Here is a 12677-nt window from a genome sequence, read left to right on the forward strand (position 1 = left end):
TACAACAAAGAAAAATCTCAACACAGAAAAGTTCTGTACTGTAAACTCTGTGCTGTAATAAAAAAACAAAGGACTAAATATAAATTAGAGTTCAAGTTTAAAAAGAAAAAAAACTATTGATTCACTCTGCTTATGTAACTTCAACTGAGCAGTTTAAGGGTAAAAACGTTTCCCTAAGCCCCAAGTGTGGCATCGTATACAGTAGGCACTGGGATTTAACTTTCGGATCAGAAATCTAATTTGTTAAACAGAAAGCAATCACTTCTCATTGATCTATAGATGGATTTCATAGTTAAAGATATTTGCATCATGCACACCGTAAAGTAATTCATAACCTCAGTATATGTAACACAGGCTCAGGTGCACAGTAAAATTAAAGAATTCAAAAAGAAGGATTTCATTTCTTATTTTATTTATTTTCAGTGCGGCAGCCTTTATACCCAAACATTTCAGAGAACATAATATTAATAATATACATTTTCAGGAAACAAAATAAAAATGATAATAATCAATGAGATTATACAAATTGACTGTTAGTATATAATGTAATAGAAGATGTTTTAATGAACATGTGCACCAATGAAATGGAACATTATAACCACATCAGTAGTATTGTGTAGGATCTCCATGTGCCACCACAAGGCCTGGACTCAACAAGACCTCTAAACGTATGTTATGGTATATACTGTAGCACAAAGATTTTACCAGCAGATCCTTGTAGTCCTGTAAGTTGTGATGTGGAGCTTCATGGAATCGTCTTGTCCTGTTTCTCCACCACATCCCTCAGATTCATCCAACAAAGCTGACAAATAACTAAACTAAATGTACAGCTTAGACAGGATGTTAGTCCATTACAGGGAACCATGTACATGCAGTCATTCACAGTCATGAACACACACAGACATTATATTATTAAATTGTTATTACATTTACTAATTGCCTTGTTTTTTTTGGGAAAGAACATGGAGGAGACAAAGAAGAACATGGAGTAAACATATGATCTATGAAACAGTAGAGTAAATCACTTCAGTATACACATTATCATGAGCTCGTTCTTTCGTTCCACTTCTTTTATTGATGTGTGAGGCAGCAAAAATCAGCTCTGCTGCATCACGGCTCTGTGGGAACAGATAGGAAAGATTCATTTCAATTAAAGATTGAGATTATTGAAGGAAATATAAGTGCAATACATCATTTCACCTAGTTTTGCTGGATGATATATTTGTACTGAAGTAGATTATTGTAGTAGATTATGTAGTGTTTTATCTGAAACTAATATGACTTCTTTTAGAATTAAACTTATCCCTCTAATACTCACTGAGCTTTGTGTTAAAGAGAGGATAAAATACAGATAGTTTCAATGAGCTTGTGCTAGTGTTAGGGTTAGGATAAGTGAGAAAGTTTTAGGGTTAGGTTGAGGGTTAGGGTTAGTGAGAACGGGTTAGGTTGAGGGTTAGGGTTAGTGAGAATGGGTTGGGGTTAGTGTCAGGGTTAGGGTTAGTGAGAACAGGTTACGGTTAGGTTTGAGGTTAGTAAGAACAGGTTAGGGTAAGGGTAAGGATAAGGGTTAGTGAGAATGGGTTGGGGTTAGGGTAAGGGTTAGTGAGAATGGGTAAGGGTAAGGGTAAGAGTATTGGTAAGGGTATGGGTAAGGGCTAGTGAAAATGGGTTGGAGTTAGGGTAAGGGTAAGGGTTAGTGAGAACAGGTTACAGTTAGGTTTGAGGTTAGTAAGAACAGGTTAGGGTAAGGGTAAGGGTTAGTGAGAACAGGTTACGGTTAGGTTTGAGGTTAGTAAGAGCAGGTTAGGGTAAGGGTAAGGATAAGGGTTAGTGAGAATGGGTTGGGGTTAGGGTTAAGGTTAGTGAGAATGGGTTAGGGTATAGGTTAGTTAGAATTGGTTGGGGTTAGGGTTAAGGTTAGTGAGAATGGGTTAGGGTAAGGGTAAGGGTTAGTGAGAATGGGTTGGGGTTAGGGTTAAGGTTAGTGAGAATGGGTAAGGGTAAGGGTAAGGGTTAGTGAGAATGGGTTGGGGTTAGGGTTAAGGTTGGTGAGAATGGGTTGGGGTATAGGTTAGTTAGAATTGGTTGGGGTTAGGGTTAAGGTTAGTGAGAATGGGTTACGGTAAGGGTAAGGTTAGTGAGAATGGGTTGGGGTTAGGGTTAAGGTTAGTGAGAATGGGTAAGGGTAAGGGTTAGTGAGAATGGGTTGGGTTAGGGTTAAGGTTGGTGAGAATGGGTTGGGGTTAGGGTAAGGTTAAGGGTTAGTGAGAATGGGTTGGGGTTATTTGGGAGTGAGAACGGATTGCTGAACTCGATTTTGCAGATGGCACTGTGATATCAGACAGCAAGTACATTTTTAAAAATAAAAATCAGTTGTATACCACATAAATATGTCCTTGGGGCAGTCTGCTTACCTAACATGTTAAAACACCTCAGGCTTGGGTTCAGAGTTCTATGGGAATCCCTGAATGTTACAAAATTACACCAAAGGGGTTCCCAAAGCATCAATAAGTGAAGCCAAGGGATACTAACAAACATATGTGACGAGTTGGTGGTGAGAACATGTTCGAGAAATACATATGGCTTGCTGCATTGACTGATGGGAAGTGTAGTGTTTTAACTCAAATAAAGCATTGTTAATGTGAACTGGTGCTTATAATAATAATAATAATAATAATAATAATAATAATAATAATAATAATAATGATAATAATAATAATAATAATAATGTGTGTAATCAGTGTTAGTTACCTGACTTGATGTTTTCTGTACTGACATCTCTTCAGCTTTCACTGCAAGAAAATGTTCAAAGTTAGATCCAAATATCCAGATTTAATTTAAACTACTGTTTATTAAAATTATTACTGTTGCTTAAAAGTTATAGGGTTTGGTAACAATGTCAAATTATTTATTTTTTTGCTAATAGTAGACATAGACTTTGTTTAAAACCATATAAATTGTAGAATTGCATAAATAAGAGGCCATTTTAACAAAAGAAATGCTCCTGGCTGTGAATAAAGGCAGATAAAAAATTATAATGTTCATGTTAATATTTTTTATATTGTATGCATTGACTGATAAATGACATAAATATTTATTATTATATAGCATTGGTTTTAGGACAATCAGTGTATTTGTGCATTTCAGTGGAATTGAATTAAAACCATTAAATATATTCACTCTTTAGAGTTTTTTGGAAGAAACAAACAAAAACAATGTTTTGAGATGCATGTAAAGACATTGGGAACTTAGTGGTTAGTGGTTTCCAAATGTAAAATGCATATATGAATACAGGAAAATGATTAAATAAATGTGGCGTGTAATATTTACATTACAGAACAGTGAAATTCTCCCTTTGCATATTCCAGCAATGTTAGGAAGCCAGGGTCAGAGCACAAGGTCAGCCTCGATACGGTGCCTCAGGAGCACAGCTGGTTAAGAGCATTGCTCAAGTGCCCAAGATTGGCACTATTGGTGATAATGATGTTTAAATTAATGACCTTCCAATCAGTAAGCCCTAACCACTGAAACTGAGCTAGGGTTAGGGTTAGGGTTAGGGTTCTACCACTTCTACCAATTGATTAATGATCAGAATGATATGTGGAAAATGTAAAACGGGTATAATTATCAAAGTTTTCCCAGGCCAACACTCTTATACAAATGAATACTAGTAAATTTCACTGAAGACTCACCACTGATATGTTCACAGTTCCTCCATTTACATGTTATAATGTGAAAAACAATCACAAGCAAGCACGCCCCCAATGCTACAGCGAGATACATCACTACCCGATCCACAGGTGCTACTGTAAATGAAGAAAAACATGACAGATAGTAATATTTCTATTAAATCTATTAAAAATCGCTAATAAAATCTTTGTTATATAGTTTTACTCTGAGAAAGTGAATGTTTTTACCCAGCTGAACTCTTGTCCCGTTCCCGAAAATGATCTTTCCACACAGGGCCACAGCGCAGTAGTAAGTTCCAGTATCATTGAGGCTAAAGATGTTCTTGGACAAGTTGTACACACAGGTGTGTGTAGAAGATTCGCTCTCACACTGATGGCTGCTGTTGTGATGAGTGTAAATGATTTGAGGATGGGATTGTGATGGAGCAGCTCTGAACCAGAGCACTTGGAGTTCTGCTGCTCTGCTCTCAGAGAGAACCGAACACTGCAGAGTCACTGATGCTCCTGCAGGAACCGAGTCTGATACACTGCTCTGGTTCACTGAGACTTTTACATCTTTATCTCCTGCTCAGGAGAATAAATAATGTGAGATACTTTTCTTATATAATCCGTATAAGGATAAATACACGTCTTACAAGTCTTGTATGTAATATGGCTATAAACTGGTTATTTCCAGAGCTCTGAACAAACAGCAAATTTAATTTGAGATGTTTCTTTACCTGTCACTGCCAAGAATACGCCACTGGATAATGCAAAATCGTCCAAGTAGCTTTTCCCACAGTAGTAAAGTCCTCCATCATTAAAGTTTATTTGTGGTATCGTAAGAGAAATCTCATTAGTATTCGCTACTATTGTAAATCCTAATGCATCAAAAGTGGGGTTTATTTTCACCTCCTTATAGGCTAATCTTTCCCCCACTTTTGGGGCATTTCTCCAAAATGCTGTTTGTACCAAACCACACTCACAGCATTGGGAATTTCTTGAAGAGGGCAGTGAAGAGTTACTTGGTTTCCAGACTTTATTGAGAGAATTGAAATAAATGATTTTCTGGAAAAATCCACAACATGGGCTGAAACTAGAAAATGCAAAAAAAAAATTGCTGTAATAATAATAATAATAATAATAATAATAATAATAATAATAATAATAATAATAATAATTAATATAATAATAATTAATATAATTATAATAATAGTAATAACAATTGCATTAATGTTTTTTTAATTCTTTAAAACTTACTTATTATGTTCAGAGACAAGAGCAAAATCCACACAGGTTTCATCCTCGGAGGTGAAATATACTGTTAGGCGGAGCTGTGAAAAATGATCAGATGAACAAATCATCATGTGTTTTGTTCTGGAGACTCTCATCAGATTGGCTGCTTAAAACCATGAACAAAATCTCCATCAGAGCGACGCTTCTATTTTTGGAGCACAGTTAAGTTCACTAGAAGTCTGTGGTGAATAAAAAAAAACCCCGACAAGGAAAATGTTACAGAAAAAATGAGTGAAATTTTACTAAATCTCTTATACTGTATTTAAATGTTGAGTTGATTAGCATTTTGACTTCAGTTTCCTGTAGGCAGATTGGCCTCCAAGTATGGCCACTTTTGGCTACTAATTTTTGCCTCTTTGGAGTTTATTTGCAAATCACCAGACTATTGCTTGTTACAATTTGGAATTCGTTGCTATTCCTTTTAAGAGTTTTATCTGCATGTGCATCTGCTTCTCTGAGTTTTGGATTATGTGAGGAACTGGACTATCAAATACAAATGTGCACTTCTTCATGGGAACAAAAAAACATCAATATACCAAACCCTGAAAAATTATGCAAACTACCACCACAAGCTCCATCAGACTTCCCTGAGTGATTTCTGACCCTGAACACATATTGAAATAAATATTTTTATTAATATACAGACTATAGTAGTAATATATATGCTTTACATTATTTCAATACTGCAATCATAGGTTTCATATTTTGGTTTTATAAATATCAATCAGATATGCTCTAGTCATGTTGAATGCTTTTTGTGTTTAAAGTGTTAAAACAGTTCCTCCTAAACCACTGTGTGACACGAACCAATCACGTCCTACCGTTCTTCTTCTGCCTCATCTACACCACACTATGATACATAAATAAATAAATAAATAAATAAATAAATAAATAAATAAATAAATAAATAAATAAATAAAAATAGTAAACTTTAAATTGTTTTAAATTTTTTTTTTTTTTTAAATTTTTAAAATGTTTTACATTTTTTTTTTTTTTCGTGTTTTAAATGTTTTCCGTAGATGAGCTTCAAAGATTCATATTCAGAGAAGGGAAAAAATAATTTCATCAAAACTTTCTGATATTGTAGCTGAATATAGTTATGCTAATCAATGTAAATATATTCAGGGTAAATATACACACTGCTCTGGCTGGATGATACTTTATATTAAAATTGTTCTTAGAAATAAACAGCAAACTGGACTTTATTTGAGTAAGTACAGTGTGTATTCAGGTGTGTATGCACATGGTTTTAAAGCATGCAGTTTAGTGGTTTTGTTGCCCTGTTTGTTTCTGTGCTCCTCATAAACTGCAGCTATCAATGCTTCCTCTCTGACTGCCTGAGTCGCTTTTCTCAGTAACACCATCAGTTTCTCGCCTCTCAAACTTTCCACAGGATGTGTGGCTACTTGTCTTTGTCTGAGGCCACACTATTGATTTTTTTTTTTGTAATTTTCTTTGGTATTCAACCTGAAAATGGAGATTGTTGTTTTATGTTTACACAGAATGTAATTATATATTTGTGTGTGTGTGTGTGTGTGTGTGTGTGTGTGTGTGTGTGTGTGTGTGTGTGTGTGTGTGTACAGTAAGTACAGTAAAAATTATGTAAGATTCATAAAAATATTGTTCTATACATATACCGAAATTCTGTTTGGTCATAAAGTGTGTATATATATATTAAAAGTGGTGTGTGTGTACATGTGTGTCTGTGCATGCATGTGTGTGTGTGTGTGTGTGTGTGTGTGTGTGTGTGTGTGTGTGTGTGTGTGTGTGTGTGTGTGGTAGGCAAAAATCCTTATACAATTTTTTTTTTCTTTTTTTTAAGCTATGTGCTCTGGTAAACAGGAAGGTACAGTGAGCAAAACCACACTAAATGTTCCACACTACTCTTAGCTTTCACACTCCAGATCTGACCCGTGTGTGCATTCTGCATCTGCTGACGCTGTGATTGTTCAGCAGAAAAGCTGCGATCACACATCCGGCTCCGGCTCGTGTATACAGTCTAGTGCAAATGTTTGCCTTCCCCTTTTTTTGTTAAAAAGTCTTAAAACATTTAATTACTACACCTGACAAAATTGAATACGTTTTAAAAGGAAAAACTCAAAACAATATTAATGGTTTGTTTTTCCCAATTTGGTCACCAGCCAAAGATATAAACAGCTGTAGTGTAAACACACTGCTGATGTCCAACATGACTGTTAATGTGTACCTGAATAACAGGCACTAAAATCTATCACTCCTCCATGTGTCAGCAGCAGCTCAACACCTGGCACTGAACTTCCTGACTAGAACCTCGAGGGTGGAGCTTCTTATAATCCACCAAATCAAAAGTGTTTTACTTCTTTCGCTTTATGTATCCCGATCTCATTAAATAATTATAGACCTGCTGTTATATGAAATGAATCAACTTCAGAGTAGTAACAGTAACTCAGTAAGTAAGTTTCTTCACTGTGTGCTGTACTCAGCTGTATTTCTTCTACTTGTTTAAATAGTGTTTTTTTACCTACAGAACACATGTATTGTCTTGTACTGTTGTTCAGAAGCCAAGACAATTGATCTTACAAAAATATATGAACATGCAATTTTTCATTACAATAAAATGGATTTGTCTTGACTTGCCTTGAAGGTGCTGCACCACCCTGTAACCAACCTAAGAGTTCATGAGTAACACTGAATAAACTTTCTTTCGGTTTCTTCCATTAGGGGTCGCCACAGCGGATCATCTGCATGTTTGATTTGGCACATGTTTTTACGCTGGATGCCCTTCATAATGCAGCCCTCCCAATTAATCCAAACTTGGGACCGGCACTAAGGCTTGTGCAACCCTAATGGCTGGGGTTGGTTCCCTGACCGGGGATCGAACCCAGGCCACAGCGGTGAGAGTGCCACATCCTAACCACTAGACCACCAGGGATGAGTAACACTGAATAATCACATAATACTGTATTTTCCTATCATCATGAGGTCTATGTAGAGAAAACACCATATACACTCTCAGATATTGTCTGAGGTTGTCTTATATTGGCTAATGATATCTCTGTTGGTTCATTTCTAATTCTCTACTTTCTCTTAAGCTTTTTGTCTCACACACTATTTAACCCTTTGGACAGATGGATGGATGGATGGATTACGGATGGATGGATGGACGGATAGATGGATGCCTGCCAAAAAATAATAATTAAACAAGAAATTTTAAATCATTGTCAATATCAGCACGATCCAGAAAAAAGCCACACCATGCCAACAGAAACGTAACCTTCACAAATGATACACTCTGCTTCATTTAATTATGATCTTTGTGAGTTCTGAGATCTTCAGGCATATATCAGATATTCTGGTTATAATTCTCTACTATTGTTCTTATTGATTGCAGCATGTATAATGTGTATGACACTGAAATCTTTAACATTTAATTTTTAACATTGCAATTAACAGTGGACATCTGATTATCACTCTCATCAGTATCTATTCCAAGCACTTTCATGAAATAAATAGTAATAATAATAATGATGATAATAATAATAATTATTATTATATATTATAATTTAAAATAATAGTAGTAGTAGTAGAAGCAATAGTTGTAGTAGTGGTGATGGTGGTTTATTGATTGATTTATTTGATTGATTGATTGATTGATTGATTGATTGATTGATTGATTGATTGATTGATTGATTGTGTATTGTCACTATGCTCCCAGATGGTATACTCTTTATAACATTATTAAGTACACTTTTATTTGTGGTTTGAGACACAGCCTCCAGACCCTTATTTCAGTTAATAGGCAGGATTTGGTCGCTGTCCATGGTGTTGAAAATCAAGTGGAGTAAGAAAGGGAGTAAATTGTCATGATCATGTGACATTACCACATAGAAATCAATATTGCTGACTGTATTACCAACACTTACTGTTTTTCACTGTTCCTTGCATACATTTATAGCAGTACTGAAATACACACTGCAGTACTGACATTATAGAATATTAATAAAGTGTGTGTGTGTGTGTGTGTGTGTGTGTGTGTGTGTGTGTGTGTGTGTGTGTGTGTGTGTGTGTGTGATCTATAGTTACATAGGCTTAGTCCCAAATCTACAGTAACTTTCCAAAATTCCTAAAATAAGATGTAACTTGACATTTTCCGAGATCCTTAATATAGGAAAGTTTACATTATGTGATGTTTCAGTAATATGACATCAACCTGGTAAAATAACTTCAGGTTCAAAGATGTATATTACTGTACAAATTTAAAAATAAATCAATAATAATAAAAAAAAGATGAAAAATACCTTAAACAAATAAAACATTTCAGGAAGTGCTGCTGTTGGAAAATAAAGCATTCCTAATAAATACATAAAAATGGACAAGATTCTCTTCTGAATACATTTTAAACAAAGTTGTTTAAACCAGGTTATTATTAAAGAGATAAAAACTGCAGTAAACTTTCTGTTACACATGAGAGTCAGTCTAGCTGAACAGGGTGAGATGTGGTTGATGTGGGTGTAAACACTATGTGGTTTATTGTGTCAGATTTCCTTCAGTTATTAGAACAAATCACATGAGAGGTTTCTGAGCATGCTCAGTACACACCAGCTAGAATATAACTGAAATCTTTGCTTCAGGCACATTCATTTTCTGCAGATAAATGAGATATAAAAGACAGATCGGCATGACTGGGTTCTGGTTTTCTTTTTTCATGTTTATCACCATGTGTAAGTATTTAATTTACTGCCAAATTAATATATAATATTCATTTAATTATTTTGCATTCTGACCTACTGTATGCATTTGTTTTTTTGTTGTTGTTGTTTTTTGCTAGATACAGTCCAGTCTGGTAGATACTGCATTTCTGCACAATCCCTCAAAGAGATCGATGTTTATCACCCTGAAACAAAGCTCAGTGTGGATATCGGACACTCGGCTCATCTACAATGTTGTGTTATAGGAAAAGATGATGGTGAAATAATCTGGTTTAGGCAACAAAATGGAAATCAGCCCCGGGTTATAGTCAGGGTTCCTAAAACTGCTACTGCAACATTTTACCATGAATTCCAAAATTCACATTTTCAGATTAAAAAACTGGGAAACTGCTTTAATCTGACCATTTCACACTCCACAGTGTCTGACGAAGCCACGTACTACTGTGCATTCATGTTTGCAGCTGGAACTCGGCTACAAATTAAAGGTAGGATTTCAACCAAAATGTATGATGTGATGGTTCAATGTTCATTACTGTTCAATCTTTTGTTTCAATCTTCATTACTGTTAGTGTGTAGAGTAGTGAGATATTAATGATGGGAAAGAGAGATATTCAGACTTTTTTTACTGATTTATCATGATAATGTTTATAGGTGATCGCATTACTACTACATCAGTAACACCTACAGCAACACTGCATGAAGTCAACATGAACACACAACAGAAAACAGGTATGATGATGTGTGTGTAATAAAGCATATGTTTGTTTGTTTGTTTGTTTGTTTGTTTGTTTGTTTGTTTGTTTGTCTGTTTGTTTGTTTGTTTGTTTTATTTAATCGTGTTCAGAATAATTTATTTAAAAATATACAGTAATTTGCATGTTGATTATATGAAATGAAACAGTTTCAGAAATAATCAGATCTCTACATTGGACAGTGCTCGGTTTGGGATCGGCTTTGGGTTTGTGCGCACTTCTGATATTCTGTCTCACTTATTTGCTTCTGAGAAAAATGTGTCATCAAAGTAAGTGATTTTCTGATCAGATAAAAATTAATTCAGCTGATGTTTTTAAAATAATTAATATTTATTTTTTTATTTCTTATTAAATCCATCGCTTCAGAAGAAGATTACCCAGGAATGAGAGAGGTAAGTTTACAGATTATAGATTGTATAGTATATATAAAGTCTTTCTAAACATATTCAGGTTTTATGTGCAGAATGTATGTGTTCTTGTCAGGACAAATTTTACTATTTATCATATTTCCTTACTTATGCATACTGTTTATATGCTGCTTATTTATATAATGCACTGATTAATTGATTGATTGATTTTCAGAAATCACATGTTGATAGTTTGACTTATTCAGCCTCGCAATTTTCCCAGAAAGGAAGTGAAGTTTGCTCAACAAATTTGATTTACTCTGAAGTGATGTATGCAAAACTATAACTGTATTATATAACTTGTTAATATTGATGTTATTGTTGTGTCAGTTATTATTATTATTAAATATTATTATTGTTATTATTATTATTAATATTATTATTATCATCATCATTATTTTTTATTATTCATAATCTTTTGTATTCATTATATTATAATTATATTAAATAATTGTTATTATAGCTTTGCAAGTGTCATTAATCAACTATTTAAAAAAACCTTAAGTCTGTGCATTGTTTGTATGAAAACATTTTTGGCCTCATTTTAATTTTGTATTTTGCAGACGGTATTAAAGAAATTTGTAAAATGTAACATGAATGTATATTTGAAATCTGAAGTAGTGAATAAATATTGTGAATAGATTGAATATTAAATCAATTATTTAAAAAAAATCTTGACATGAATTCATTTTTTAACAATGAATATATTTTGCTTCTTTTTGTTCAGTGACGTGATTACAGTATTTAAGGAGCCTTTTCTAGTGAACTGAAAGTTGCATGTATTAAGATATTAATGTGTTTACTTCAGAAGTTTATGCATTTCAATATGTAATGTATTTTCTTTTCTAATTAACTGTTCTGGGAAAAATGAGTCGCATATAAGTGAGTGATTGAATGATATTGGTCACAATGCAATATGGTATCATTAATACAGTACACTGCAATGTGTGTAATACAGTGATTTATACACAAGCAAAGTCTAAATTAGCAATTAATAAATACATATGAAATATAAAATACAGGGTCCCTGGTGGTCTAGTGGTTAGGATGCAGCGCTTTCACCGCTGCAGCCTGGGTTCGATCCCCTTGTCAGGGATCCAACCCCAGCCACTGTCAGTGCCGGTCCCAAGCCCGGATAAATGGGGAGGGTTGCGTTAGGAAGAACATCCAGCATAAAAACGTGCCAAATCAAACATGCGGATATTCCACTGTAGCGACCCCTAACGGGAGAAGCTGAAAGGAAGTTTTAAGTTTTTAAATACATATAAAATACAGAAATACATAAATAAATAGATACATAAATAAAATTAAAAGCAGATTATGAAGTTCAAAATGTATATAATGCCAAACTTGACACACTGACAATCTCACCCATGGTCCAGGGTGGATGCACTGTAGGGGTCTACAGGGCTGGATCTGAAGTGCAACTGTTCATTAATCAATACATTACTTTATCAGTACAATAATCAATACATTACATTTATTTATCTGAAATGATGTAAATGCAGACTGAGAAATTTACATAAACAGAATACAATTAAACTAATTATAAAGTATAGAAATAATATGTAAAAGTAATAACTATGAAACATTAATGTAGGTGTACGTGTAAACCACTGGACCAGTAAACCACATTTTCCATTCAGTCTTTCTCATGATAGAAGGTAATGGAAATATGTGGTGTTAATCGAAGCAGATAGAAACACCATGTGCTTGGTTGGTCTTTTTTTATTTCAACCAATCAAAAGTAATATTCTGGGCGGGGCCTGTTCAGTACAGACCACCACTACAGTATAAATAGAAACTCACACCCTGCTTCAAATGCATTCATATTCTTTTGTCAAATGAGACACACACACACACACA

At 34.4% G+C, this 12677-nt stretch overlaps 1 protein-coding gene and 1 gene segment (V, D, J or C); one reads left to right on the top strand and one right to left on the bottom strand.

The window, feature by feature from the left end:
- Positions 1 to 417: 417 nt before the first annotated feature.
- LOC124385736 lies at positions 418 to 5010 on the bottom strand. The gene is given in 7 exon segments (XM_046848984.1): positions 418 to 1118; positions 2752 to 2792; positions 3693 to 3806; positions 3918 to 4253; positions 4409 to 4606; positions 4609 to 4764; positions 4929 to 5010. Coding segments are annotated over 7 exon segments (1005 nt in total). The 5' UTR covers positions 4972 to 5010; the 3' UTR covers positions 418 to 1001.
- A 4539-nt stretch (positions 5011 to 9549) lies between these two features.
- On the top strand, positions 9550 to 11546 carry LOC124386130. The segment is given in 4 exon segments: positions 9550 to 9664; positions 9772 to 10137; positions 10304 to 10381; positions 11539 to 11546. Coding segments are annotated over 4 exon segments (519 nt in total).
- Positions 11547 to 12677: the final 1131 nt, after the last annotated feature.

The sequence above is a fragment of the Silurus meridionalis genome, chromosome 5 (assembly GCF_014805685.1).
Source record: "Silurus meridionalis isolate SWU-2019-XX chromosome 5, ASM1480568v1, whole genome shotgun sequence".
Lineage (NCBI taxonomy): Eukaryota > Metazoa > Chordata > Actinopteri > Siluriformes > Siluridae > Silurus > Silurus meridionalis.